This window comes from Sylvia atricapilla, chromosome 19, assembly GCF_009819655.1.
Source record: "Sylvia atricapilla isolate bSylAtr1 chromosome 19, bSylAtr1.pri, whole genome shotgun sequence".
Taxonomy (NCBI): Eukaryota; Metazoa; Chordata; class Aves; order Passeriformes; family Sylviidae; genus Sylvia; species Sylvia atricapilla.
In genome coordinates this window covers 6,991,309-7,019,135 of record NC_089158.1, presented here as the reverse complement: position 1 = coordinate 7,019,135, position 27,827 = coordinate 6,991,309, and the positions used below count along the sequence as shown (strand labels likewise).

The window sequence follows — 27,827 nt, the reverse complement described above, 5'->3', positions numbered from 1 at the left end:
GAGAGAGAAGCCCTGTGCAAGGCTGATGTTCCCAGTCTGCTCCAAATCCCAGGTTATTGACCCGGATGAGGCTGTGACATCTCACTGCAATACAAGACCCAGCCCATGCATGAGAGAGGACAGTAAGAGAAGTGTGAGCTCATTATTGTCAGAGCTTAGTCAGATCAGAGTGTTTGGCAAAAGGTGTCTTAACTTTTGCACAGGGGTTTAAAAAAGAATGGGATAGAATCAGCCTTTATTCCTGTAATGGATAGGTGTTTCTTGCTTAGATATTGTAAACTAAAAAGTGTTTGGGGGCATAAATGTTTGTAAAAAAATAGAATAAGGTGCCCTAATTAAATAGGAAAATAGAGCAAAGACACACAGTCTGGCTTTCCTGCTAATTTAAAAGTCTGCATTCCAGCTCGACTGGAGGAGAACCAATGAATAAAGAAATTGGAGAATTTTCTTTTGGCTCATTGATGCTGTTTTGGTCAAGTCAAGAATTCAGCTGTCCTAAAATGATCAAACGTTGTTTGGAGAAAAAGAGAATTTCCAAACAGGCCTCATTATCTGAAAAAAAAAAAGTTTAAAAATATCAATTAAGGTAGTATAATTTCTCTCTTGCCTTCTTTAGTCTGCAGAGATGAAACTGTGGGCGTGTCCTGCTTGGTGCTCGTTGCTCTTTTCAAAAGAGCAAGTAAAGTTTTATCATAATAGACAAATCCCTTTTCATCTGCAAGGGAGAAGTTGTTTAATGATGAGGGGCAAAGCACTGTGCATCCTAAAGGAGGCAAATGTGCATCACCAGGATTAGAGTGAACTCAGAAAATGCCACAGTGGGTATCTGTCAGCCTCCTCTCTAAAAGACATTCCTTGGAGGAATGGAAAAAAATTTTTTATTGCCTAGATGTGAGAAAATGGTTTTCTGTTTATATGTATGATCACTAAGTGTTTACATAAGAATGGAAGAAATAACGGGGTAAGGTGATTACAAAGCAATCGCATTTCTGATTTCACTTTTTAAAGTGTTGGTGCTTAAAAAGCTTTAATTAATGGCAAAGTGTAAATGTAATGTGCAACTGTGAGCTGATGTGATCAGTTGCTAACGCTCCAAGTGGTTGCTTTTTTCTTTTTCCCTTAGTCTTTTTTTCCCTGGTTTCTTACCTTATTTCAACCGATTTTTGCAACTTCGGATGGCCTTGACAGTAAGTGCAGTGTACTCACTTGTTTGGGCAGCAGTCAGCACATGCAAAATCTCCAGCCCATGAATTATGTAAACTAAAGACCTCTAGACCCAGCTTGATTCTAATGATGAAGCTTTAGTTTGCAAAGTTTTAAATGAGCACTGTGCCCATGTTTGTGGTTTCATAACATTCACTGCAGAGTAGCCTTACAAGCTAAGATGGAAACCTGTCACAACATGGTCAGTGCTTTTCAGCTGAACAAAGGGGCCTTTTCCTGCAGGGTTCTGGCTGTAGCAGAAGTTTTCTGTCTGCTATAAATCTTAGCGATCATCTGCAAAATACAGGATTTTTTGGGGGGTGTGGAGGTTCTTTTTGGTTATTTTCATTGTTTTAAGAGGTGCGTTACCTTATTTCTGGTAAGAAGAGTCACTGGGGTAGAGTAAGGAAAAGATGTTATGTGATTAACATCTTTAAAAATATTAATGCTTCCAGTGCTAAATCAGATCTGTAATTCTTTAATAGATTTTTTTTTAATAGTTCCTGTGAAAGCCAAAGACATGTAGATGAAGAAATTGCCCTCCTTACAATTACAGCTGTGAGAAAAGTGACTCCCAGGTGCTTTCTCTGTTGATGCTTTTCACTTAGTGAGGAAGATTAAGAGTTAATATATGAATATAGTTTTCATTTCCTCAGGAACACTGAAAATGTGAAATATTAGTGATAGTATTCTGTTCTAGAAAACATAGCCATGTGGCTCTTAACATAGAAAAAGAATTAGTCTTTAAAAAATAATTTAAAAGTAATTCAAGTTCTGTTTTTATTTAGCTTCATGTAAAGCTTTGGTATATATTGAAGTGTTATTTTCAGTACCTTTCCTACATTCCTAGGAAGAGGCACTTTCAGTTTTAAAATGTAGAATTCACACATCTACTTGGAACTGCAGTTTACAAAAAATATCAGCTATCATGAGATTCATCATAAACCTGTACAAGTTGGCACTGGGGTATATCCTGGCTGCTAAACGTTGTAAATTGATTTTTGTTGTTGCTGGTTTTGATTTCTTGGTTTTCTGAAATAGATTTTTCTGTTTCATCTGCATGTATTGGGGGAAACGGATCGATCTTATTGATATTATGCAGAAAAATATTTCATTAGGAAAAACTTAACCTCACACAAGCCAGGTGGAATTCCCCAAAGCTGGAAAAACATGGATGCTTGCAGTAGTGATGGGGAATTCCAGTGCTCATTTCAGTGAGGATTCACCACTCTGCTGATCTAAGTGGGCACAGGTGTCAGAAGCAGAGGGAAGGTTGTTGGGATGCACTGGGCAGGGCAGGTTTGACCATCAACAGTTCTGCAATTTTTGGCTGCTCTGGGTTGTGGGATGTCACCACAGCTCTGCTGGTCCAGCCCAAGGCTCTGTCAGCCCGTCTCATCTCCAGCTGTAGCACGTGCCCACCACCTTCCCCTCAACATTCTTCCAGCCATCAGCATTCCCTGGATTCAGGACTCCTCCAGCTCCATGTAGTTCCTGTGTGTTCATTAACCCCAAAAAGGATTTGTGTCCCTCAGCCTCCCTGCATGAGCCTTTTAGCACCCACAACATCCTCTGACATTGCATTTCAGCATTTTTCCCCAAAGTGGAGAGGATGTGTTTGGAAATGGCATTCTCTTGTTAGTAAGCAAAAATTTGGGGGGATTGGTGTGTTTTTAGCTGAGATTTTCTCTCATGGTCCATGCTGGCAGACAAAGGTGTTTATTTTGTAAGAGGAAAAGGGAACTGGGTGGCACCTGTGTTATCCATCAGACCATCAGTCTCCTGGCTGTAGTTTTCATACTTGTGGTCCTGCTTTGGCAGTATTTTCAGTCTTGCTTCTGCTCCTCAGAAAAATGATTAAGAAACAATTTCCTGATCCCTTCAGTGAACACCCCCTGTCCCCAAAAAGGAGAGCAGTCTGTGCAGTACAGTGTGTGATGCTTTAATAATGTATAAATCAAGCTGGACAGAAGCTGCCTGTCAGTTTTATTAACTTTGACCTTTTCTCCCATTATAAAGATGGTTTGGTAAATATTTAATGGCCCTTACAGGTTTTGACAGTTGGACCTGCATTCCTAAGAGCAAAGGTAGATTATGAAGAAATACTTACAATTAATAAAAATAACTTAATCACTTGGAAGTCAGCCTTGAAGGAAAAAACTGATTTAGAATATATTTCTTTTTTATTCCTTTTGTAGCTTTTTGGTTTTTTTTTTAATGCCTGAGCACTAAATGTCACTAGCTGGGAGGTTATGAGATGTTTTTAAGAGGTTACCTTTAAAATCCATCTCTGATGAGCACCAGTGATTACTTCCATCTCTGAGCAAGTGTCCAAATAATGTTGTTTACCTGAAATACCTGCACAGGGAACCTCAGTGAATGGTGTCGCCAGCACGAAAAGATGCAAGAAGGAAAAGGAAAAACATATTCCTGGAGTCAACGGGCTCTTCTGCCAGAGCTGTCCTTGCTTTTAATTCCCTGCATATTGCACTCCCTGCACATTCAGGTAGTGAAGATTGAAAACTAAGCCCCTGACACTGAAACATCACCTTTCAGATGTGGACCTTCCATCGCTTTCATTGATTTTTTTTTTCATTTCACAAAACTGTCGGAGAAAAGCAAATTTGAGCGAAATCCATTAGTTGGGGCAATAAAATACCCCCACTTCCCTGGCAGAGCACAGCTCTCTTCCCATTAGGAATGTGATGTGTCTTCATGTTGGGCCATGGCTGAGCTCACGTGGCAAAGCAGCCAAGGGAACCAGGAGCCTGTTAGAAATCCTTCTGGATGTGCTGAGCATTGACATCTGAGTCAAACTGGCTCAGGGGATTGCTTCCCTCCTGTCCACAGGTGTTTTTGAGTACATCATTCTAAGCTTTGCTTCCCTCCTTTTCACTCAGCCCCTATAGAACAGTCTTAGTCTAAGACCACTTTATTTTCTGAACATTTTAAAATCATACTTTCCTGACCATAACCCATTTTTTACGTGCAGACCATGGGGTTAGAGGTGTTAACGTGTGAAACAATTCAGCTTTTTCAGAACAAGTCTTTAGACAGTGTGATGAACGCATGGATCCAGGTACTGGAATGATACAGGAAAACACATTTCTCTGGCACTGAATCTTCTTCCCTTTCCAGTTCAATAATGGGGAACTCAGAACATAATTGAAAGTGTTCAGAGGAGAACTTGTTGCACTTGGAGGTGGTTGCAGGACAGGCAAAGCCCTGTGGCTGTTCTTAAATCTGAGAGTCGTGGGAGTGCGCTCAAAATCCTGCTGATTCATGTTGTGTCCTTCAGAAATTTGTCTTTTATTGGCAAGGAAAAGTTTCGAGGAGAAAGCTACTGAATGTGAATTGTTCTGCAGTGCTGTGGAGATGTGCGAGCAGGTATTTTAAAAGCAACATTTTTCTTTACAGTGGTAGAAACTCCTTTGCAAATGTTTTGTGGTTTTATGTTTAAGAAGAAAAAGATGAGTGTTATTTCTAAAAAGCTAGTTTATATTGTGAAAGGGTTGCATCTGTCTTCCTCTTATCTTCTTCCTAAAGTGAGAATGTTTGGTCCCTAGAGAGGAAAAACAGTCTCAATATTTAAAAGCAAGCCCAAGTTTCAAGAGAATTAGACTTGAGTGAAAGTCCTTGATTCCTCATCTTACTTGCCCTAATGCATAACTTGCTCCTCATACCCATTTTACAGCAGACATTTTCTATGTGCTTTTGTCCCTATTGTCTTCCACCAAGCCATATATATGAAATACCACACATTAACTTCCTGACTGGCTGTAATTTGAATCAGGTGCCACAGGTAGCAGAGGTCTGACACAGACAGAATACTGCAGTGGTGTGTATTTTAATATATATATATATATGTGTGTTTTTTCTTACCCAGTTGCAGTACCATGCTGGGCTGGCATCTGGCCTTTTGAATCAGCAGTCTCTGAAACGTTCGGCCAACCAGATGGGAGTCTCTGCAAAACGCAGACCAAAAGCCCAGCCAACAACTCTTGTCCTGCCTCCTCAGTAAGTAATGGAATATTTGGAAGAGTTTCCATGCTGGGGGGTGGAATATATCTATTTAACTGATTGGATTTAATTTTCAGTCATTGTAATAAGCAACCTCGCGCTTGCATTTTTGTTCCGTGCACATTCTCTTTGTAGCAGGTCACTAAAAAACTTTCTTGCAACACAAACTTGTCATTGAGGAGTGATGCTCACCTGATTGTTATGACTTGGAGCTGCAAGTAGGATTTTTCTGAAGGTCCTAAAAGATTGAAGCCAAAAAGTCTTTGGTGTGAGTACTTTCTCGGCAAACGTCTGTTCTGAGTCCATCTGTTCACCATATGTTAATTTTGCGTCGGATCTAAACCTCTTTTACAGGTGACAAGCAATTATGAGGACACTTAGAAACTGTTTGAGGACAGAGAGTATCAACACTTTAAGCAGCCTGTGTGTAGCGATGCCAGAAACACAGAGATGTACACAACAGAGCTTTTAAATTAATAAATGGTTTGAAATATATTTAGGTCCATGTAAGAAAATGATTATTATGTAGAAAATGAAGTGCTAAGCTATTGTTCACTGTGCTGAGCATCCTTGTACTTTGTGGAAGCTGCCTGCTTTTTTCTTCACAAAACAAGAGTCACTAATGTATAAACATTGTGCTACCAAAAACCTCGTAGTTGCAATAATAAAAGTCACTTTTGTCACCAGATTTCACAGGTCAATGTTTAAAGGGTTTTTTTCTTAAGGGAAATGTGAAAAAAAATCAGATTCAATAGAGCTTTCCCCTTGTATATTAACTTTAAAGTGCTGGTAATTCAAGAATCCATAAAATGCTCTATTGTTTTACCAATATATCAGACAAAGGAGGATGGTTTGAAGGGGGCTCCAGCATTAGTTTGAAAACCAGATGTTGTTTTTCTGATATGTGTGATGGAACAGGGGTATCTTGTGACAAACTGACTGGTTGGTTTTTCTTCTTTGTTGGGGTATCTGGAGCTTCAAATGGACTTCCTTCTCCAGGAAGTCTATAAACTGGAGACTACTGTTATATCAATTAACACAGTGTTTTCAGAGTTACTAAATATTTTGGTAATTTTTTGTTCTATTTCTTAATCATGGCATCTGTAGTTACTAGAAATGCATATAAAGAGCTAACTTAGACTTTTGCATGGAAAAATTTAACAGTTGCAGTTGTGTAAATCTTAATATGAGATACATAATATACATATTTAAAAGTATTATATGTCTTGTTATCTGTAGATGATTTTCCTTCAGTGGTGCATTTACCTAGGATCTGCAGATAGACTGAAATTTCAGTGTGGTTGCTAACCTTTAGGCAGTAGTTGAATTATGTTTCAGTATCCTATTACCACTTCCAGCATTATTCACAGGGAAAATGTGTTTCTGCTGAGCTGGTCCTTTATCTGTCACTGGTTTCCTCCTCTCTGGCTTCTCTTTGACCTCTCTATATTTGTTCTTGTTTGTTATCTTGGTGTGTCTTAAGAGAATAATAGTGATATTAAGGCAAATCAAATACCTGTTGGGCTCAATATCTTGTTTTCCACACAAGGCAGAAGCAGATTATGAAAAGACTTATGAAAATAGGCTTATGAAAAGTATTTAAAAAAAATAAAAAGGTGTGACAAATGGTTTTTAATATCTTGATTTTGCTGTAGTTTCATGCAAATAGTGATGAATCATGCAGTGGTAGGGGTTTTTTTTCCCCTTCATTCTTTATAAAATGTGAAAAGAAGAAAACATTCAGATGCAAAACTACAGATCTCCTTGCAAGGGCATCCTGCATCCTAATATTCCCATGACAATTCAAGGCTTTATTTTTTTTTTTAGCTTTATTAATTCATCAAGAAAGGGATAACTATTTCTTGGTCTATTTTTGCTTTGATCTATGCTATTAAAATTAAGTTCAGTGACAAGTCATTGGGCTGAGTAACAATGAGTCAAGTGCTTATTAAATGTTGTTCAGAGCAACTATATTATCTAGAGTTTTTTTCTTAAACAGAAGTAGTTGAAACCAGCTGTATGCCAAAATGTCATTTCAGGAGAGCAGGTTGGAGTGAATATCAACACTGCAGTAAATCCTTTCTGCCAGCAAAGGAACGCAGGAAACACTTGCTCAGGAGGTATCAGAGGTGATGATTTGGGCAAAGAATCTCCTAAAACCAATTTATTCTTATGCAGATTATGCACATGGCTAGCTTGCTAGTAAACATGTCTATATTTGAGTTAAAGGCAGTATTAGAGGGCAGGTTACTATCTTGTGTATTTATGGTCCTGTTCCTTGAAGAAACTGCATGAGTAACTTTGGCTATTGCACTTCACGTTCTCGGTGGCAGTGGTGCGAGCTGAGCAATTTTCTTGCTCATCCAGGTCTTTGATCTGTGTTGCTGGGGTGAGACTTGGGTTGTATTCCACAAACTGAAGGTACCCAAATGGTGTTTCTTCTCATAAAGAAGGTGATACAGCAGAAAAAAATCAAGTTTTGTTCAATTTACTGTTCACTTGAGCCTTTAGTATTTATCCCTGCTCTGCTTTTCTTCTTCCTCCTCCAAAATGCCTTTTTTTTTTAAAGAAACAATGAAACAAAGCAAACCCGAGCCTGTCTTGGAGGCTCAGCCATTTCTTACTATTTTATACATGCAGAAGGAGGTGGAGAAAGGGTTTTGCTGATGGCAAAAGTGATTCTTGGTGGGTCCTCACCCCTTTTCCTCCTCAGCGTTAGGCTGTCTTCTCATGTGCTCTGGTTTGTAGGTGAGAACTTCAAGATCTTCACTAGTAAATATCTGAAACAGAGCAGCAATTTTGACTCTAAAAGGTGATTCTGAAAATGGAAGTTCTCTGCCCTGTGCAGCCACTCCGAGGAAAATCTGCATTTTTCTCCCTGTTTGTTATTTGAGGAGTTTTAAGGGTGCTGAGCACTTTTGACGAGAGGCCTTTTGGCGTTCGGATTTGCTTTTCAGTATTGGTTTTCCCTGGCTCTGAAAGCGCAGAAAGGAAGACTGGATTGATGTGTGTCTCATTCCCAGCCAAATGATCTGTGTGAGAAAATGACTAACTGCTGGCTGCTTTCTCTGCCTGCTTTGTCCCTCCTTCTGTCTTCTATTAACAAGACATCTCCCTGTACGTGCTAATGGATGCGTTCCCTCACATGCCTCTCATCTGGCTGCGGGTTCCTTCCTTCTGTTAAGGAATCTCAAGGCAACGTTTGCTGAAGTGCTGAGAGCTGTCAGCTCCTCTGAGTGCCTGGGGAAGTGTCTGTGTGCAGCCCTGCTGAAAACCAGGGTGGCTGCTCCTGCTTGGGAATCAATAAATAAAGACAATAAGAAATGATGGCGTAGCTTTGCTTTTCCTCTTGAAATGCGGTAATTGGCGCGGTTAATTAAACTTGTGTTATTTTGCTTGGCACCACGTGTCAAAAGCAAATTTGCAGTTGTGAAGTTGTCTCTGAGACCCTGAGGGAGCAGAATTCTCTCGAGGAGTGCTGAGAGCAGGGAGTCCACAAGGTAATTGCTGCTGCTGGACCACCTTGCTGGGATCCCAGGGAATCTGGCGTGTCGCTGTCCAGCTGAAAAACGAGCAGTGAGCCACTGTGAGCTGGAGAAGGAAGAAAAGAGGAAGCCCAGGATGCTGTCTGTATTCTTGCAGTGGAGTTGAGTGGCACACACAAGAGTCAGTCAGTTTTAATGGGAATTTTTAGGGGTCTCAGTTGGAAACCCTGTGATTTTGATAGCTCTGTTGTGTGGGGCTTTCTCAGTGCTCCCAGATTAATCGTCTGTCTTCTCTGTCTGGAAGAAAATTGCCAGAACAAGAACTTGATCACCACACAAGATACTGAGACTCTTGCCCTTTATGGTGCCTTTTAGGGTCATTTGTTGTCACTTTGTGGTTTTGGAGAAATAAGCACACTATAAACAATAAACAAGTGGAAGTATTGTTCTTGTTTGACAACTTCAGGCTCAATGAATGGAGAGGTTTGAGTAAAAGAGAGTCCAGTTTCTTTGTTTTAAGGCTCTTCAACTTGTCTTGTAAATCTCTTGTGGTCTGATATATGCCCTAACTTGACAGTGAAAATACTGTAATAGATTGGGTAAAAATCTCTGTAAATTTGTACTCTATTGCTAGGAGCACACCAGCAAAATTACTTTTTTTTTTTTTTTTTTAATAAAGGAAAAGACAGTGCTGCCTATGATACTGTTCTAGATGAACGAGCAAAAAAAAAATCTGTGGAGATAACTTTTCTTTTAGGAGATAACAAGGATATAGGGACTCTGGATGGCCATTTTATTTCTACTCGATGTTCTGGGTGAGGTCTCTCATCTGCTCTCTTCACGTCAGAATTCATCTGGATGATGCTTCTAGAGAAGAAGGATATATTCCAAAGAAGTCTATACTTTCTGCATCCTTTGGAACTGCATTAGCTAAAGATGCTCCATAGTGAGTTGATTCTGTAAAAAAGTTAATTTCCTGGCTCAGCAGGTATTTGTTTATCTGGATTTGGAACAGAACTGTACAGATATCCCAAACTCGGTGTTTATTGGAGCTTGATTCAATACCAGCATGGTCAAAGTGTCATTCTGTCATAGCATTGATGTCTTACCTGTTTAATGGGTCTGTCATGTAATTGGTACTGTCTAGTTCTATTGGCTTTGGTCAAGAGCTTTCTTCAGGATATCAAATTGACTTTTAAGGAAAGATTTAGTATTCAATAAAAAAAGTTGCTGTTTTTAACAGATTTTTATACATATAAAAAGCTGTTAAAAAGATGTGCCAGAATAAATTCTTTAGAACTTAATTTGTATAATTTATCATTTTTGCATTAAGGAAAAATCCTGAGCCCTTGGCCAAGAGTTTTTTGGATGAAAGCATTTTTTCAGCATTTTGTTTCATAAACAGCATGTAATTGCTTCCTAAGTTCAGGGATTTGCAGTATGTAAGAAATGAGGCAAGTTTTTCTACAGGTAATGGCAAAACATGCTTAAACCAATAAATGTTCACAGGTTTTGTAACTTTTAAGAAAACTTGTTTAAATTAGGCTGTGTTAGTCCTTTCCAACCCAAACTCCATGATGAATGTGATTCAGTTCAGTGTGACACCAGGTGTAGAGGTGGGGTTATTTAACAGCCAGTGTTGTTACTGCAATAATTCAGTATCAGAAGCTGGACTCCAAGCTTTGGGCCTCCTCCTGGAGTATTCAAGAGTAGAAGAGTGAAGTGTGTGGCTGTATTTTCTGTTTCGAGAAAAGTCATCAGAAGTTCTTCTGTGCAATTCTGAAATTTTTCTTTGCCTGTACTGGCAAAGCTGCATTAAGTATCAATATTCATTAAATACCATGGAGATGATAATGTAATAAAGCAGTAATCCTCAGGCCCACATCTGTACTTCTCTCCAGAAGAGCTGAGGTTGAGAATATAATTAAAGATTAAAACTCTGTTTGCATTCTGGAACATGGAGATATCTTTTCGTACATGATGGGGAATTGTATTAATAAGGAAGAGATCAGTTTCCAATAACTGCCAAGACTGGGAGCTCATTTCATATCCCTGTTCATGTTTAAGTTTCTCACGGAATTCTTTAGCTTGATTTTAGCACGAGAGTGCAACAGGAACTGTAGAAGAACATGTTGCTGAAACATGTGACTCTTTTGCTCCGTAAATTAATCCCCTTTTATATGAAAGAAAAAAAGATTAAAAAATAGTTCTTTGTATTGTAAGACAATAATATTTACAGGAATAAGTTTAATTACTTTGCAGCCGTGTACCATGTCGATTGAAGATTAATTTTTGTATTTGATGTCTTGTGCACAGTTTGAGTCACATCATTGCGTTGTTTTCTTTTTATTTTCAGTAAATTGTTAAACTCCTGTTACAAAGCTCTTTTGTGAAGCTGTTTTGGTGGGAATTGCAGTGTATTGCCATTTACCCCTGACTGCCATACTGATTCCAGTGTGTTCAGGGGTTGTGGAGCCAGGACTCTGGGATCCCGGAGCTGGGGAAGCATCTCCCTTGACTGAACCCATCTGTGTAAGAAATTATGAGGGACAGTTCCAAGGTGATGATGCACTATTAACTTTTCCTGAACTGAGTTTTCCAAGGGAACAGCCCTTGGGTGGGTGTTGAATTGTCCTTTCTGAATTTCAGATGTGACACAAGTGAGTTACCCAGTCCTTGTCATTCGGATGAGAGATGATTCTGAGCTTTTAAAGACAGATATTTTTCATTCCCAGTTGCTCATGTCAGCAGCAGGGACAAATGTTCCAGAGCTCTATGACTGACTGTTGCTTTGTCCTGGTGCTTCGAGTGTGTTTTGTTTAAATGTGGTGGGGGGGAAACAGTCTGCTATTAAATGTAATGGCAATCTGTCTCAGTTATGTGATATTTACTTTTGAGCCCTCAATATGATGTAGCTGGAAAGAAAAACCTCCACAGTTCAGTTTTGATTCATGAAGGGCTTTGTTAGGCAACTCCAGTGAGATCAAATCCTGTGACATACCAGGGATAGAACAATAGTCATCTCACTACCTGTAGCCAAAGGTATCTTAACCAAACTCTGCTCCTAAAAAAATGAAAGGAGGAGGTAATCCAGTTGAAATTTTATTTCAGTGTCACAGGTAAATTTTAAAATAGGTGCTCTTAAATTGTTTGATGTCTCTGTTTTGTTTTCAGTGCTGTTCCCTTGGGTTATTATCATATTAACTTTGGGACTTTACAGATGCTTTATAACCTCTGTAGATACCAAAGATGCAGAACATGAGCTTTGCTGCTCTGTGCATCTTTAGAAACACAATTCGTTTAAACATTTTAATCTTGATTTAATCTTCTAATATGTTGATATATCTGACAGCAGGGGTTTTTGCAGTAATCTTCTTTGTTTTGTTATGCCAAATCAATTTTTTTTTTTTGGCTGTAGTTATATGAATTTAATTTCATTCCATTAAGTACTATACAGCTGCATATATTCTTACAAAGTAATTACAAAAAACCAGCAGGCATTGATCAACACAGATTGTCCAAAGGAAATAAAACTAAATGTTCCTTATGATATTCATTACCAGGAGAATAATTTCTATCCAGACAATACAAAAGGATCTTGGATGTTGCTTTATCCGTAGTAAATTACTGAAATATGCATTAAAGAATCACAGACTGGTTTGGGTTGGAAGGGACCTTAAAGCTCATCCCATTCCACTCCCTGCCATGGGGAGGGACACCTTCCACTATCCCAGGTGCTCCAGCTCTGTCCAGCCTGGTCTTGGACACTTCCAGGGATCCAGGGGCAGCCACAGCTCTGGGCAGGAAACTTTGGTTAGGAGGTAAAACTTCACAGTGTATTTGAACATGGAGGGAAAAATCTCTTTTATTTATTCACTTTTCAACAGCTCTTACAACCAAGTACTGTGGAAAGAGAGTGCATGCAATTAAGATTTCACAATTTCTTTACTGTGTATGGAGCTTTTTTCACCAGTGTGTTGTGTGCCACTGTGGAGTGATGTGATGAGCTCTGTGCACGTGCCTGTCATGGAGACATGAACCAAAAAGCACCTGGGGCTGGTGGCTGTTGATATTTTGTTGTCATATTCCACAAATAATCCCCCAAACAGGATTGTTGTGAGTGTGATGTGGAGCCCTTTGTGACCGAGCACAGCGATTTGAAATCATTCCCATCTACTTTGGGGAAGATTAACTGGAGCACTGGATTGGGGAAGTGAAAAAGATGAATCTTTTTGGAGACTCTGGGCCATGTAGCAGTGTTGATCTGCTGTTTCCAAAACGTGCACAGATCCAGAGCAGCAGACCCTTAGCGAGTTTAGAATTACTGGGGACCACAGCTCTGTTGTAAAAGAACAAATTTCTGACTCTTTTGATGTATGTTTGCCTTAAAGGTAATGTTTGTGTGAGAACCATGCCATTAAAAGGTGGCAATTAATTAAAAAGTTGTTCCACAGTCCCAACCATTACAAGATGCCCTTCCAGCATTTAGAGCAGAACATTAATATTGCACTGTAGGGAATCCCTGTACTTCCAGTAAAAAAGAAAGTCAAGGATGAAGATTTTAATGTGTAATTAAAGACTGCAAATACTAGTTTAACTGCTTGTTTCTGTGTCAAAAAAAAGTTAAAAAGAACACAAACTATGTGTGGTTGAACTAATTAAGACAGTGAAGAACAAGCTAGATAAGAGAGGAAATTTGTATGAACCTAATAATGATATCAAAGCTTTTGCTAAAGCTGTGATTTTATAATAAGATTGCTTTAAACCCCCCATTTCTTTTTTTTTTTTTTTTTTTTTTTTTTTTTTTTTTTTTTTTTTTTTTTTTGCTTTGCAATTTGAGGGACGGGGATTCGGGGCTGCTTTACTGCAGCAGACAATCAATCTGAAAAGAAGAAATTAAAACTGCCTCTTGCCAAATTCAAAAACGTATTACAGCAAGTGTTTCCATTTGCATTGGGTGTATATTCCCTTGTCAGAGATGAGGGGCAGGAAGAGCAGAGCTGGAATAAGGTGGAGTGAGAAGCTCTTCATATTTTTGTGGCTTAGCCAGGCCAGCTTTATTGCATAATTGTGTTGTGTAATGTGGTATATAAGCCCATTGTGAATGTATTAATTAATGACTTTATTTCTGTATCTCTACAAAGTAACCTTTGTCTCTCTGAGAGGAAAACTAAACAGCTACACTGGGAGGGGGGATAAAAGCACTTTCAAATGGGAACCCTGTACCCTTGAGGAGAAGGAAGCTCTACATGTGTATCACACTAAAAAACTTTAAAAAATGCTCATCTTACTTGGAAACAAAGACAGTTAGAGTAGTTTCAGCAGTAACTCTCCAAAGGATGAACTTTTCCCAAGTGATGAACTGCACCATGGAGGTGTCCTGGGACCTCCAGGGGCTGTTCCCATCCCTGGGGGCTGTGGTGGTGCCAGGCTCTGGCTGTGCTCCTGAGCAGATGCAGGGTCTGAGAGGATGCCTGGCTGTCCTTTCTAACTACAGAGGAGAACTGCTTTGCTCTGCTTTCTTTACTTGCTGTTAAAAATAACTGTTATTACTTTTTAATTTCACTTTAGGCCATTCTCTGGGTATTCGTGTGTTTACAAGGAACCCTACGGATGGGTTAAATGAAAAAAGCTTGGGGTAGCAAATTCCAGCTGATGACTTCATAGTTTTCTCCTCTAAATATAATCTTCACTAGAAATGATTTGAATTATTTTGGTACACTTATTTTCTAGTCCCATTTTCCTAAAACACAGTGGGAAAAATAAATAAAATGGAACCATTAGACGTTTCACTGGGTGAAGTGACTCAGTTTTCATCTCTTGATAGATGCTGCTCTGCTGTTATTTCCATTCTTGATGGGTTAATTTTTGGAAGGCACTTGCTCTGTGCTGTGTAGGTTTTACCTACACAGGAGTAATGCCGTGGTTTCAATTTCATTGACGTTACTCAGCAGTATGTGTATGTTACTGTGAAAATAAGGGCATTAATATTGTGATGCACATTGCTAATTGACATAGATACATTCACCTCATTATTTGTGTATCTACCTGATTCCTACCTTTGCATTGGTAACACAGGGAGTAAAAACTGGACAGGGAAGACCTTGTTCACATTGAAGACTTGGGTTTGGCTTTTTTCTGTGGCTGCACACCATGTCTTTATTGTCTATGAGTCATGGCCAGGGGAATCCTGTAGTAAGCCCTCTAATTTTAGCAACCAAAAGCACCTCCGTGCAGCAAGTTTTGCATTGAAATTGAATTTATGCTTCAGTGTTGCTCACAATTGTTCTTTGAAACTCAGTTTTGGGAAAGAAAGTAAGAGTTTGGCACAGAGTTCGTGGCAAAGTAGTGAATCTCTTATTTAATGTTTACTGAGCTTACCTGGAATGAAATGAAATAAAGATTGTATTCTGTGGATGATCATTGTGCTCCACTGTTGCCTGTAATACTTTGACTCCATCCCTCACAAAATGTGATTGTGGAATAGTGTTCAGCTTTTTAGTTCTGGGCCATGTGTGTTTGAAAGGACTTAAAGATACAGAGACCCCTCAACCAGTTCCTGCAGAATAAATTACTGTTTTGTTGAGTTCCTTGCCTCAGTTTCCCCATGGGAATGGTGAGAATTTTATCATCTGGAAGCTGTGCAGGAATGCTGGGAGTGAATGGAAGGCATTAACCACAAAGCATTAACATCCATCCAGGGCAAAAATCTGGACTTTCACCTTTTTTGGTTGTTCAAGACCAGGTAATATTTTTAAAAATCTGGAGTCTGGGAATGACACGTTGTGAGGAATGAAGGGATGACCAGATAATTCCTGATAGGAAGCTCTCAGTATCCACTGCCAGCACTCATTGTGATAAATGAGTGGTGATGTATTATCCTGTATCCTTTGTGTTCTTGCCTTTAGGTGCTCATTTCAGTGATGGAAGACAAAGTGCCAGCACATGAAATAATTCCACACAAGCCTGGCTGTAGCCTGTCAGTCTGTGTCAAGCTGCCTAAACTTCTCTGGCCTCTGAATTGCTAAACTCTTTTGCTGATTGTTGTATTCAGTGTTTGGTATTAAAATCAAATGTGCTCTAGGAGTGGCAAAAAAATACCCTACGGTTTTGCTGTGTTTTAAGTCAGAATGTAATATCTGTGTCCAAAATAGCCTTGTAAAGCTGAGCTCCCCTGAAGCCAAAACCCAGGCTTTTCTACTTCCCTATTTTACATGCAGAACCTTCTTTCATTTTGGCTTTTGCATTTTGACAGTTGCTCAGCAAAGATGATGCCTCTGCTCATGACAGATTTGTGTGTGCCGTGTAGACAGGTCTTGAAAAGAGCTGAGAGCCCACTTGTGAACCCTGGAGAAGGACGGTTTGAGGGCGGTGGCTGATGGAAGCAGAAAACAGATATTTTTGAAGAAACTACATTGAGTAATAATGTAGATTATATTAGCCTGCTTAAAAATCCCACAGCGAGAAGCTGAGTTAATTGAAAGGAGTGCTACAAGGAGGAGTGCTTGGCATTTAAAGTAATAGTTGCGTGGTTTTTTAAAAGTCTGAAATTTGGCTTAGAAACAGTTTCTGTGTTGGTGCTTCCATGATCTTTTCTGGTCTGAAAGTTGCTCTTCACTTAGACAAGAGGTTCCTTCTTCAACAACCTGATTTTGCAGCATAGTAGATGATAGGTAAATTTAATGCTTTCTAATCTTAGGTATTCCTGAGGAAGTGAAATGGATTTCTTGACATGACAGAGCAGTGGTGGCTCTTGTATCCCTCTTGTAAAATGAGCTTGTGGACAGAAAATGCCAGGTAGAACTATTTTAACATGTGATTATGCTTTTAAAATGAAAATTCATTTTCAGGGCAAAGATAGCATCTTTAACACCACAGACAGAAAATCAATTATAATTTTTCCTAGTATAACTGAAATATTATCTACTGCTACTAATTTCTTTTTGTTGTTCCACAATTGCTGTCTTCCCTCAGTTTTTGTATTAAATCATCAATAGGGATAAAGATTCTGATATTGAAACCTGAGTATTGTAATATCCTTTCTGTCCTGCTCTTTTGCATCTCTCAGCAGTGCCATGAATGAATTATCTGTTTCTGTGCTGATAATGCCTTAAAGCCAGGTAATTTTTGGTGTCTTAGGCATCACCCTCCACCAAAAATCTCTTAATGCCAGTGAACAGTTTGCTTTTGAATTAATTGCTTTGTTAAAGTGTCAGTAAATAAATACTGGGTCTTAAAGGTCTGCATTTTGCAAATCTCTCAAATACCTTCTGCTGAAACGCTCAAGATATCTTAAAATGCTTGTGGGAAGAGGGTACACAGAGAACCTGGTTATTGGATGGTCCTTAGATCTTCAGATTGTTTCAAATGTTTTCTTATCATTTAACCTGCTCTGCTTTGTTTCGGCGAGTTTCAAGGCTGTAGTTGTTTTCTCTCACATAAGGTCTCTCCACAGTTGACTCCTATTGTTTTCATGTTCTAAATAAATAGTTCATTTCCATCTCCTGAGTATGCTGGAGAGGATGTACTGAGAAAAGTTCAGCTCTGAGTAAGCAGAGCCTCTCCAGGTGTCAGGGAGCACTAACTACTGTAACACTGGGTAATGTTTGTACACACATGTACTTTGGGGTTTTTTAAACCCTTGAAAAGAATAAAATGAGAGATTTGTTTGGTTCCCCCTCCCTTTTTTTTTGTTGTTTTGGTTTTTGGGGGTTTTTTTGGGTTTTTTTGCTGTTGCTGACTTCTCACCACTTGACTCAGCTGGTGGGATGGGAGTGCAGGACCCCAGTCAGAGCAGAGAAGTTCTCGGTGGTGAATGTAATTTCATTTGTTTTGTTATCAGTTAAGCTTTCTCTTCCAGCTTTCCCATCAACCTTTTCAGAGTCGTTGTGCAGTGTTTGTCTCATTGTGTCTTTTGCCAAATTCCCAAAGGAGGCAAATATTTTGGCTCCTTTTTAAAAATGCCTATGAAGTGCTCTTAAGAATGGGTGCCATTAGATGAATGCCAGTGTAGTTTCTGTTTTGACTCTACCAGAAACTTCATGATTGAAATCAGGCAAAAAAGTGAAAATAATTAAATGTTGAAAAAAACCCCCAAATACAGAAATGTATGTCCATGCACTAAGTAGTGAATGCAAAGTGAGCATGGATGGGGAGCTCCCTTAAAACATCTGTAAATTCACTGATGTTTGGGAGTGTAACTGCAGGAAGATCTGTGGAGCCAATAGCTACCATTGGGTAATATTTTATCTCTTTCTGTAGGGCATTGGTTTCAACTGGTTGACTCACAGTAGCTATGTGGGAGCTAATTAATCATATAATTTGCTGTCATGTTACTGGGTGAACCTGTATCCTGGTAGCAGCATGAATTTGAGATAATGGTTTCCTAATGACTGAAACAGCCCTAATAGCCCTGGCCCTTGTGCTTGACTTCAGCGTTCCTCTGGTGGCTTTTAGAGAAATCTTTGATATGAGGTTACCTTTAATGAACGTTCTGTCTGCTAATACAGGGAGTTTGCAGCTGGGTGGATCAATACAGCTGAGCCCCTTTCTCTTCTTTACCCGGTATATTTTGAATTAAAGCAGCATATTAACAATAATGCTATATAATTAACAGTATATGTTGTTATTATATATAGCATTAACAATGTATAACTATATAGTTAACTGTATTATATAGGATATAATTAACAATAATGATATATAATAAACATGTATGCAATATCAATCTGTTCTGCAGGTTTTACTTGGTGATAAAGAAAATTTGGGTTGTTTTGTTGAATTTTTTTCTAATTTTTAGTTGGATATGGGTTTTCAGACCTTTTCCGAGGAAATTATAAAGCTCTGTATTTGGTGGAGTACTTCAGCAGGTTTGCCCAGAGAGTTTTTAATCAGAAAATTATTGAATTCTTTCACAAGAAACCTTTAAGCTTGGACACTGTAACTGTGTGTTGTAAACAGCTATCTCAAGAGAAGGAAAAATAGAAACAGAGAGTTTAAAACAGAAAGAAAACAGAAGTAACCTTGCCTTAAAAGACACTGTCATTTATCCCCATATTTAAAATTTTGTGTGTGTGCAGGGAATGTCTTTAGTCAGTGTAAAAATCTAATTAAATCTTCTCGTGGCAGCGATTCAGAGCTGACCCTCTCTTCATTGGAGCATCTTATTAGAATAATAAACCACTCCCTGCTGAGAGCCACTGGCATTGACAGACAGGCCAGACACTGGGGCTGCTGATCAGAAAGGGTTCAGCAGGCTCGTGTTGTCTGCAGGGTCGGCAAGAAATGTTTTATTGGCCCTTCTCTAGCAGCACTTTGGAGAGGTTTGGCAGAGGATAAACCCTGGCTTTTGACCAAGTACAGACCCAGGGACAGGTGGAGACAGGTGGATTATTTTGTACTACTCAGTCACATTACAGTGGACAGAGTTTGTTTTTTCTTTGTTTGTTTTTTAAAAAAGGACCATGAATGCATAGACTGTCCTTTATTATTATTTTTTTAATCTGTGTCTATTTATTATTAGAAATTATCTGACAACTTGGAATTTCATTACTTTGAATAACCAACTTGACATGCCTTAAAGGAATTGGCTCTTCACAAGTTTTGAGCTCAGTATTCATGAAGAGGATTGGGAAATGTATTTAGGAACTAAGCTGGGCAGTGTTAGTGATAATATTTGTGCTTACCTTGGGAGATCTTCATTCCTTGGGTTTCACTTGGGCACTTTTCTCTTTTAGTCTGCCTACATAAACAGAATCATATTATTTTTTAGTAGGCTGAGGTTTTCTCCCAGATTGCACCAGACATGGTAGTTTTACAGGGCTTATTCTCCTTTAGGTATATTTGGCATTAATCCTAGCTTAGGTTTTATTTTTTGGGGAAGCTCTGCAGGTGATGTCAAGCGATGCAGGTACAGGACTACACTTCTGAACTTCTGTATTTCTTACTCTGGTATTTGGCTTTAGTCCAGCTCTCAGCCCCGTGAAAGACTTGAAACTTTAGCTCAGAGGCTCCAACATTTCAAAAGCCACAGTGAGTTTAAAACCTGTGTGATCTCTGCTGGGGCTGCACATGATGCTTGTGTGAGTGGAAATATCAAATGAGAGGAATCTGATTACAAGAGTGAGGATCTGGCCAGAAAGGTGCAGTGAAGTTCTGCTGTCACTTTGCTGCCATGTCTGGGCTGTGTTCACCAAGCCCAGGAGTTACAGCCATGATGAGCCCTTTCCTTTAACCAACTTTCTTGCTCAAGGAGAGAGTTTTTCTCAAGAGAATCTCCTCAAGGGAATTTGCCCTCCTCCCCCACGTTGACTTTCAGTGGAAGCCACGCAATTAATTTCCATAAGCCCTATAAAAAATTTCAACCTAAGGAACAGCTTGTCATGCTGGAGGAAGAAGTGATGAAAGCATATTTTTGATAAAGTAGTGTTTTGAAGGGCTTCTCTCTCCTAAATGTTTGTACTGGGAAAGTCTTGAGTTTATAAATGCCTAATTGTACTTGTTATCTCCAGTTTTTCTACTGAAGTGTGAAGATGACCTTGAAGGAGTCTTTTGATAAACCTGAGTTGTAAGATAGATTTTTATCTCAGTAGTATCACAGGCAGATCGAAGTACTTGGTCAGAGCATAATTCTGAGGAGCTAAAAACCAGGACTAATTATGAAATTCCCTCAAGAAAACTTAAAGTAAGTGATCACAAAAGTTGAAATGGGTAAAAGCTTGTGTAATAAATTGCAGTGGGCTGTACAACCTCTGTATCTCATTTTTTCTGCTTTTTTTCTTCACCTTTACTTTCCTCTTAATGAAAGAAGATCAGATTGATCTTAAGGATCCTTAAAGGCTGAAATCAAGTATCCTAAGTACCCTTAGAACTAGTAATATTAAGGCTTGCCTGTTTCTACCACAATTTATAATTTTAACAAAGCTCTAGACCTTGAAGTGGATAATTTTTTTGGAGTGGCTGTTTGAAGTCTATTGATGAGGCGTAAAATTTGAGTCTTCACTTGCTAATTCTGTGTATTTTTAGTCCTGTCTGTGAAATGGTCTGCTCTTCACTCCTATTTTGATGCATTAGCTATCCTCCAGAGGGTTAAATCCCTAATCCTCCCTTCCTCCCAGCCTCTGGAATTTGTGATGCCTTGTTCTGGGAGTTGATGTGCCTAAGAGAAGTGATCACTTAGGTCTCTTCCTTGCCAGCAGTGCCTGTCGTGGCCAAGCCCAGTGTATGAAAAGGTCTAACTGGGCACAACATCCTGTGTTTCCTCTTCATCAGTCACTGCACCCAAAGGGAAAATCTCACTGCTTCCCATAAGTATAGAATAAATAATAGGTATCATGCATCATCTGTTGCTGTTCATAAAAGGGAGGTAAGTACTGTAATTTCTGCTCTGTTGAGGGAGAAATAAAGCACAAAGAAAGAGAGTGAGAAGACTTTGCTGTTGCAGTAAATCTTCAATAGCAGAGCTGAAAATAACATGTTATAAAATACTGAATTCTAGCTTGAGAAGGCTAAACTCAAGTTCAGTGGCAGTGTGGAGTAGTGCGTGGTGTAAGGGTCTCATCAGCTGGTCAGTGCACCCAGTGGGGCCTTTCCCAGGTGGGAGACAGCCCCACTCATTTCTCTTGGGAATCTGGCTGGGCAAGAAACCATCCCAGCCATCACATTTCCTTAAAGCAGGACTGAAGTCTGTGCCTTCCTCTGAGGCCTTTGTCAAAGCACCGTGTGGTGTTGACTGAGATCAGCATCAGCTTTACCTCCTGTCCCTTCTGGGAGTGCAGGACAGGGCTTCACCTCACTGCACTGACCCAGCAACCCCAGGTGAATCCCGAGAGGGTGGGGGGAAATTATCCAGCTTTGGAACACCATAGGGGACAGCTCTGTGTGTGTGCAAACACTGGTTCTCATTTTTAAGGGACTCTGGGTTTCGCCTGAGGAATTCTGACACAGCTCTGCTGTATGGAAATGTGTGTGCACGTGCAAATTTAGGCTGATGGTTGATAAACTGCTTGAAAAGTTAGGAGTAATTCAAGAACCATCTTTGTAAGTAAACACTAACGTAATAATTCTGATTCTTACCCAGGCCCCTGAAAATGACTCCTGTTAGCATTTATTGTTAATATTAATAACAATATTGTTATTGTTGTGGTGCAACATCGTGTTTCATGAAGTGGAAATATAAACAATGCATTTGTGCTGTGGAGTTTTGGTTCTAAAATTCTTTTACCACTGATGCTGAATTGTTAAGGGAGGGCTGGTTTTCCTCTCAAGGTGTGTATAAAGGAGTTAATGCTTTTCTTTTTCATAAAGCACAGGCCAGTGCAGGCTCAGGCAGGATCCTGGTGATGACTGTAAAGTAGATGCATGCTTGTTTTGTTAACCAGTTTTCACACATTCTAATATCAATATTCCTCTCATGATTACTGCTGTGAATTAAAGGCATTTTGAAGAGCATTCCACGTAAGTACAAAGAAAGCTATTTCAATACTATAATAAAATAGCCCTGGGAATTGGACTGCAGGGTCTCTATTTGTAACTAAAGTTTTCCTTATTAAAGTTACGCTTTCTAAGGTGGTGCACTGAAATTCAGTGTTGTGAACAGATAGCTTTTTGCTCTGACAACGTGTGTTTTCAGAGTGTGTTACAGAGCTGTTGTTCATATTTAATGTAAATGTGCAGATGTCCAGAGACTGCTTGATTCAGCAGCATTTTGCATTCCAGAAGCTTTCGGCAGGAGAACCTGTGTTCATTTATGCCTTCACTGTCAGCTCAGACCTTTGAGGACGTTCCAGGCAGGTCTGCACCACGTCACTTAGCAGTGGACTCACGGTGGCACTGAAGAATTCTGAATTGTGTTTGCTGTATAAACAATGCCGCTTAAGTAACAACATTTTACCATAAACCAATATTTTATTGTTGTAATAGAATGACCCCAGTGTGCAGCATTCCTGCCCCATGATGTGTAGTGCCAGCAGGAATTGTACTGGCACGCTGTATGTGCAGCCACACAGGGAGTTGAATCATTAAACTGGTTTAGATTTAAACTAATACTTTTTTTTTTTTTTTTTTTTTTTTTTTCAAGCCAGCTCAGTTGTGAGCTCCAGCTCCTCCAGCACAGAACAGCTGAGGGGGCTGAATGCTGTGCAGGAGGGGATGTGTCAGTGCCTTATGTCACTATTGCTGCTGAAGCCTGAAAATTGTTGAATCACAGCCTCAGGTTTCTAAATGTCTTTGTAAATCCAACCCTTAAACACTCTGTCTTAGCTTCTGGAGAACTGTCCAAACTGTTCCACATGTGTCCTTAAGTGCTGTACCAGGTTTGGCCTTTTGTGAGTGAGAAGTGCAGATGGTGAGTGTTTGATACAGCTCTGTGTGCATATGCTTTTGCAGCAGACCACCCTGTGTTTATATGTAAACACTGCTAGACTATTTAGGCACATAACTTAATCTTTTGCATCCACTCAATAATAAAGCGTAATTCCTCTATGACCAAAATAACATCCGTAGCAAAGTTGAAAACAAGTGGATTTGTTAGAATCAACGGAAGTCTGCCTTCTCTCAGATCTGGATCTTTCAGTGCTTTCACTCCTCTGAAGATGGAGTGGAATTGGACAAAAATTTTAGCAAATTTGTTCCTCAGGACCTTTGTTGAAGGTGTCTTAGCAAATCAATTCCTTGCACCCCACACATCCTGACTTCTTCCCACACCTGTGGATTCATCCTGCTGTGACTCTCTGGTGCTGCCAAGACTCGACTGCTCCAGTGTGCACAACTCAGATTTGCTCCTTCTGCCCTCACCTCACCTCCTGGTAGTTAGAAGTCAGTTCGTTATTTGAAAGAACATTTTTCCTTTCTGATGTGTCATGAATAAAGATTTTCCAGCGGGAACAGAGGCAATGCAGGAGTAGCAGAGACCAAGTCAATGTGCAGATGAGAAGGGAAGAGAAAGATGAGCCAAGAGGATCCTGGCTGGAATCTTCCACCACAAGAAACTTGGAAATTGGGTGAGAAGAGAGAGGAAACTGCTGAAGCAGTTTGTTCAAAAAGGACAAGAGGACGGTGTTAACAACTGTAGGAGAAAAAGCAGCCTGGCAAGGAAACTCATAGCTGGAGGAGAAGTTGCTCAAAACAAGAGAGTTTAGTACTGGAGCCAGGAAACCGTGAGCATTTTATAGAGATTCTGCACAAGTGAAAAGCAAAAGCCTGTGTTAATAAAAAAAAACCAACAACAACAGAACCTGTGGAATTTGGGAGAGAAGGCAGAGACTTCCAGGATTGTTGTACAGATGTCAGGGATGCTGCCAGCTGTCTAATTTAGTCTTGAGACGTAAAGTCGCTTTCTCAGTGTGAGTGGTGTTGAATTTCATTTCACGCTCTTCATTGCCTATCCAAGCAGGAAGTGTCATCTCACCAAAGCTGGCAGAGGTCACTGTTTTAATAACTGTTGTTAATTGATGCTTCTGAAAAGCCTTCTATCAACTTGAATTTGCTACCTGCAGAGACTTGCCTAGCAGGTAGCTGAATCAAATTAAAACTTAAATTCCATGATGAATAAATCACACTAGAACTGTGATTACCCTGTATGTGTTAACATATACTATTTCTCTAATCAGGCTGCCTGAAAACTATTAAATCTCTTTATAAGTCTGTAATATTTTAAATTCTGCTGCTGCTAAAATCTTTAGGTTGTATATTGAGTCTTGGTTCTGCCAAAAATAGCTGTTCCATTGGTCTTGGAATGAGTGCAGGCAAACGCTGTCCCCCAATGCCTCTATCAACCAACCCAACATGTGCAGCAGGGCCAGCTCATGCTTCTGAAATACCACTCATGTGAAAAGAAATTATTAACTGAGTTGAAAATATTAACTGAAAGCAAAAAAAAAAAAAAATCTGTGAACAAGTAAATACTGTGCTAGTAAGTGAGAGGACGTGTGGAGAGTTTCCCCTGTTGCTCTCCAGAATTTCGTGAATCCAGATTCGACAGAAGTGTAGAGTTTATTTTCGTCTTATGTGTGGTGTTTTCTGCTAAGTGTATAGGAGAGATTAACTTCTTTCATGTTACAAATGTGTATTTTTACCCCTTTTCTCTTTCTCTTCATCTTCCCAAGATCACTTAGGAAAATTTTCTTGCTTCCAAAAGAAAATTATTATGAATACCTGTATTTCTGATTTTTAAATTGTTCTATTGGGTAGAAAAAATGAACAGCTCACAAGTGAAACACTGTGTGGGATAAATGCTATTTAAGTCTTGTCTAAGCTGTTAACCATCACACTAACACTGGATTGCTGGATCTAATCCAGTAAAAATAGAAAAAAAATTAAAAGAGAGGTCACATTAGAGAGCGAAGCCATCTGTCCAGTGTGGAATTGAAAGGCATTTATAATGAATTACTTTCCTATATTGCTGTCTTTTGGGGGGCCTTTATGTGAATCAAAGAGATGGTACAAGACCATTTATCTACAGAAATGGTTTCTGAATTATTTCTACATTGTCAACCTGATGTTTTAGCATGAAACTTCTCAGTGAGTGTTTTGCATAGATAATTAGGCCTTTCTAAACAATATTTTCTAACCGCCTTCAAAGGTGTCTTCTGCATGTCCCAGGCATTGTTTCTCTAATAGAGACTAAAGGATTTATGTGTAGGATTTTATGTATCACTGGCAAAATGGCAGAGAGAGTTTTCAACTAATATCTCTGTTACTTTATTCTAGTGTTGATTTTTCTGCATGCTCATAACAAGGCTTCATTGGAAGTGTAATATTTTGAATTAATTTTAATCATTGCTGATGTTCATGAATTAGATTTGTTTTGACTTTTGTAGTATTAATCTGGCATGTTTGTGGAAAAAATAACTCTTCTGCATTAAAATAAAAATTCTGATTTATAGTGTTGACAGCCTTTGAAAGCATCTGATGGACTGGCTGGCTCTGCACATTCAGATGCAAACCCCTGAATGATAATACTAGCATTTTTAAGTCAAGATTTTGTATCTAAAATACAATTTTAATACCTCCTAAAAAATCATGAATCTGTGTCATGAAGGAAAGAAGAAAAAATGGGAAGCAGAAGTTGGTACAAACCTGCTGTTGATGTTTTAAGAAGTCTCCCCCTGGACCAGTAAAATTACATAGGGGAAATTATTTCAGTACTTGATGAGGTTTAATGAGGTGAAGACCTCTTGGTTGAGTCTGTTGTTCTTTTCTGAGTAGGATGTTCAGGGATCTGGATTAGGAGGTACACATGGGTCTGGATTAGGATGCAGGCGTTGTTGAAGTTACTTAAAGCCTTTTTAAATACAACGAGACTGGCTCAGGATGTTGCAATAAGAAGTTGTTAAATGTTTTTTGAGACCTAGGATAGTTCATAATATGAAATTCTGTCTATAAAGAGTTAAAATTCTGTGCTGTAAAATGGGGATTATTGGGTACAATCTTTTGCAGTCTGGCTTCTGACCTTTTTGAACAACCTTTGCATCCCGGAGAAGCAATGGGGAGTTTGTCTAGACACTCTCAGCCCTTCGTGGGTGGAACAATGCCTGTTCTAGGACATGAAATTTTAGCTTGTATTTAATTCTGAGAATGCCATGAATTTCTTTTTCTTAAGATGAAAATAGGCCAAATGTCTGAACAAGTCTATTGCCATTTGCTTTTTCCCATTTTGCGTTATTTCGTCTGGGTTTGTAAACGCTCATTTCAACCATCATCTTTGGTATGTAGGAGAGAACTGAGATGTGCAAAGGACGTCAGAAGTTAGAAATGCTTGTTGGCAAAGTAAAATTAGACTTTTCTCCATCCTCAAGTGCTTTGCTTCTCAGAGACTGGGCAAGAGGTTCTGTAACATAAATAGGAACTATCGTATTTTTGAGCTAAAACTGGACAGAGATGTGTAAGTTTTGTTAGTGCTTATTTTGGCAGTAAATTTATGTATTTCAGTGCTACAAAATAAGTTCCAGACAGCAGCTTTTTCTCTGGCCCTCTTTCCAGACAGCCTCAGGAGTGTACTTTGTCTCTTCTTTATCATGTGTTCCTCAGTTTTCTCTGAAGTAATCACCAGTTACACTTTCACATTACTTCACTGCATCTGATTTCTCATGTCCATCCCTTCACAAGATACTTTACCAAATGTCCTCTTGGAAGGGCAAATCTATAGAAGAATTTTGCCTTGGATAAGGATGTTTGTCATTTTGTATTTGAGGCCACAATCCGGTCAGGCTGATTGAGTAATTATATATGTATTTTTGAAGAATCTTTGTTCTGATGAATGCTCAAGAAAGCCTGATGACTACTTGAAAAAAGGGTAGGGCACAAGACAATGCTGGATACATCAATGCTCTTCTCTCCGTTGGTCTGGGATCTTCTCTGACATCCCATTCATGAAGAAGAGAAGGAAAAGCTCCCTGTGTGATGGTCCTGAGAGAGCTGCCAAAGTAAAACATTACCTTTCCTGGAGCACATGATATTCATTTTCCTTCTTTTGTCAACTGATCTATGAAAAATGGTACAAAATCAACAGGCATTTAAGCCCAAAAATCATAATAACTCACCTTTAAGTGCTTTTACAAGGTGGTTAATGCAAATTAGATTTCTGTTTTGCTGTATGTGTGATTTCATTTAAAGGAAAAATTTCACAGTCCTCTGAATTCCCTGTTCTGCTTTACCATTGCTCACGTAATAAAAGTGACGGTTGGGTTTCAGTCAGATTTTAAGCCTCGTGGTCAAGACAAGTTTTACATTTAAAAATAATCATATGTAAGGAAGACTTCAAAGAATTGATTACCTCCAGCCAGCCTGGATCCCATTTTCAAAGGATGAGTGTACGTGTCCGGTGGGATTTTCAGAAGGACGTAAGCAGATTAAGTGCCCACGTCCAACTGTTGTTCACATGATTTAAAATTACTTGAATTTTCCTTCCTTAATGCATTGACTATGCCAGTGTCTTGTTTTCTGCAACTTCTTATTTTGTTGGTTTTAACTTCTTATTACCTAAAGCTTGGCAAATTGGAAAAGTTAAGCTGTGCAAAAATCTGCATCACGACACGTCCAGACCCACAGAATCCCTCCTTGCCTGTACCACAGCCAGTCATCCCTGGTTCCCCACAAGCAAGAGATTAAATTATTTGCAGA

The 27,827-nt window shown here is 39.2% G+C and overlaps 1 protein-coding gene across 1 annotated transcript in view; it reads left to right on the top strand.

Annotated features, from left to right (window-relative positions):
• The window catches only part of MED27 (mediator complex subunit 27), an 83,563-nt gene that overhangs the window by 27,436 nt on the left and 28,300 nt on the right, over window positions 1–27,827 (top strand). Inside the window, exon 3 of the mRNA XM_066332795.1 lies at window positions 5,090–5,220. Within this exon, the coding sequence (XP_066188892.1) occupies window positions 5,090–5,220 (131 nt within the window). The remainder of the gene's footprint in view (window positions 1–5,089; window positions 5,221–27,827) is intronic.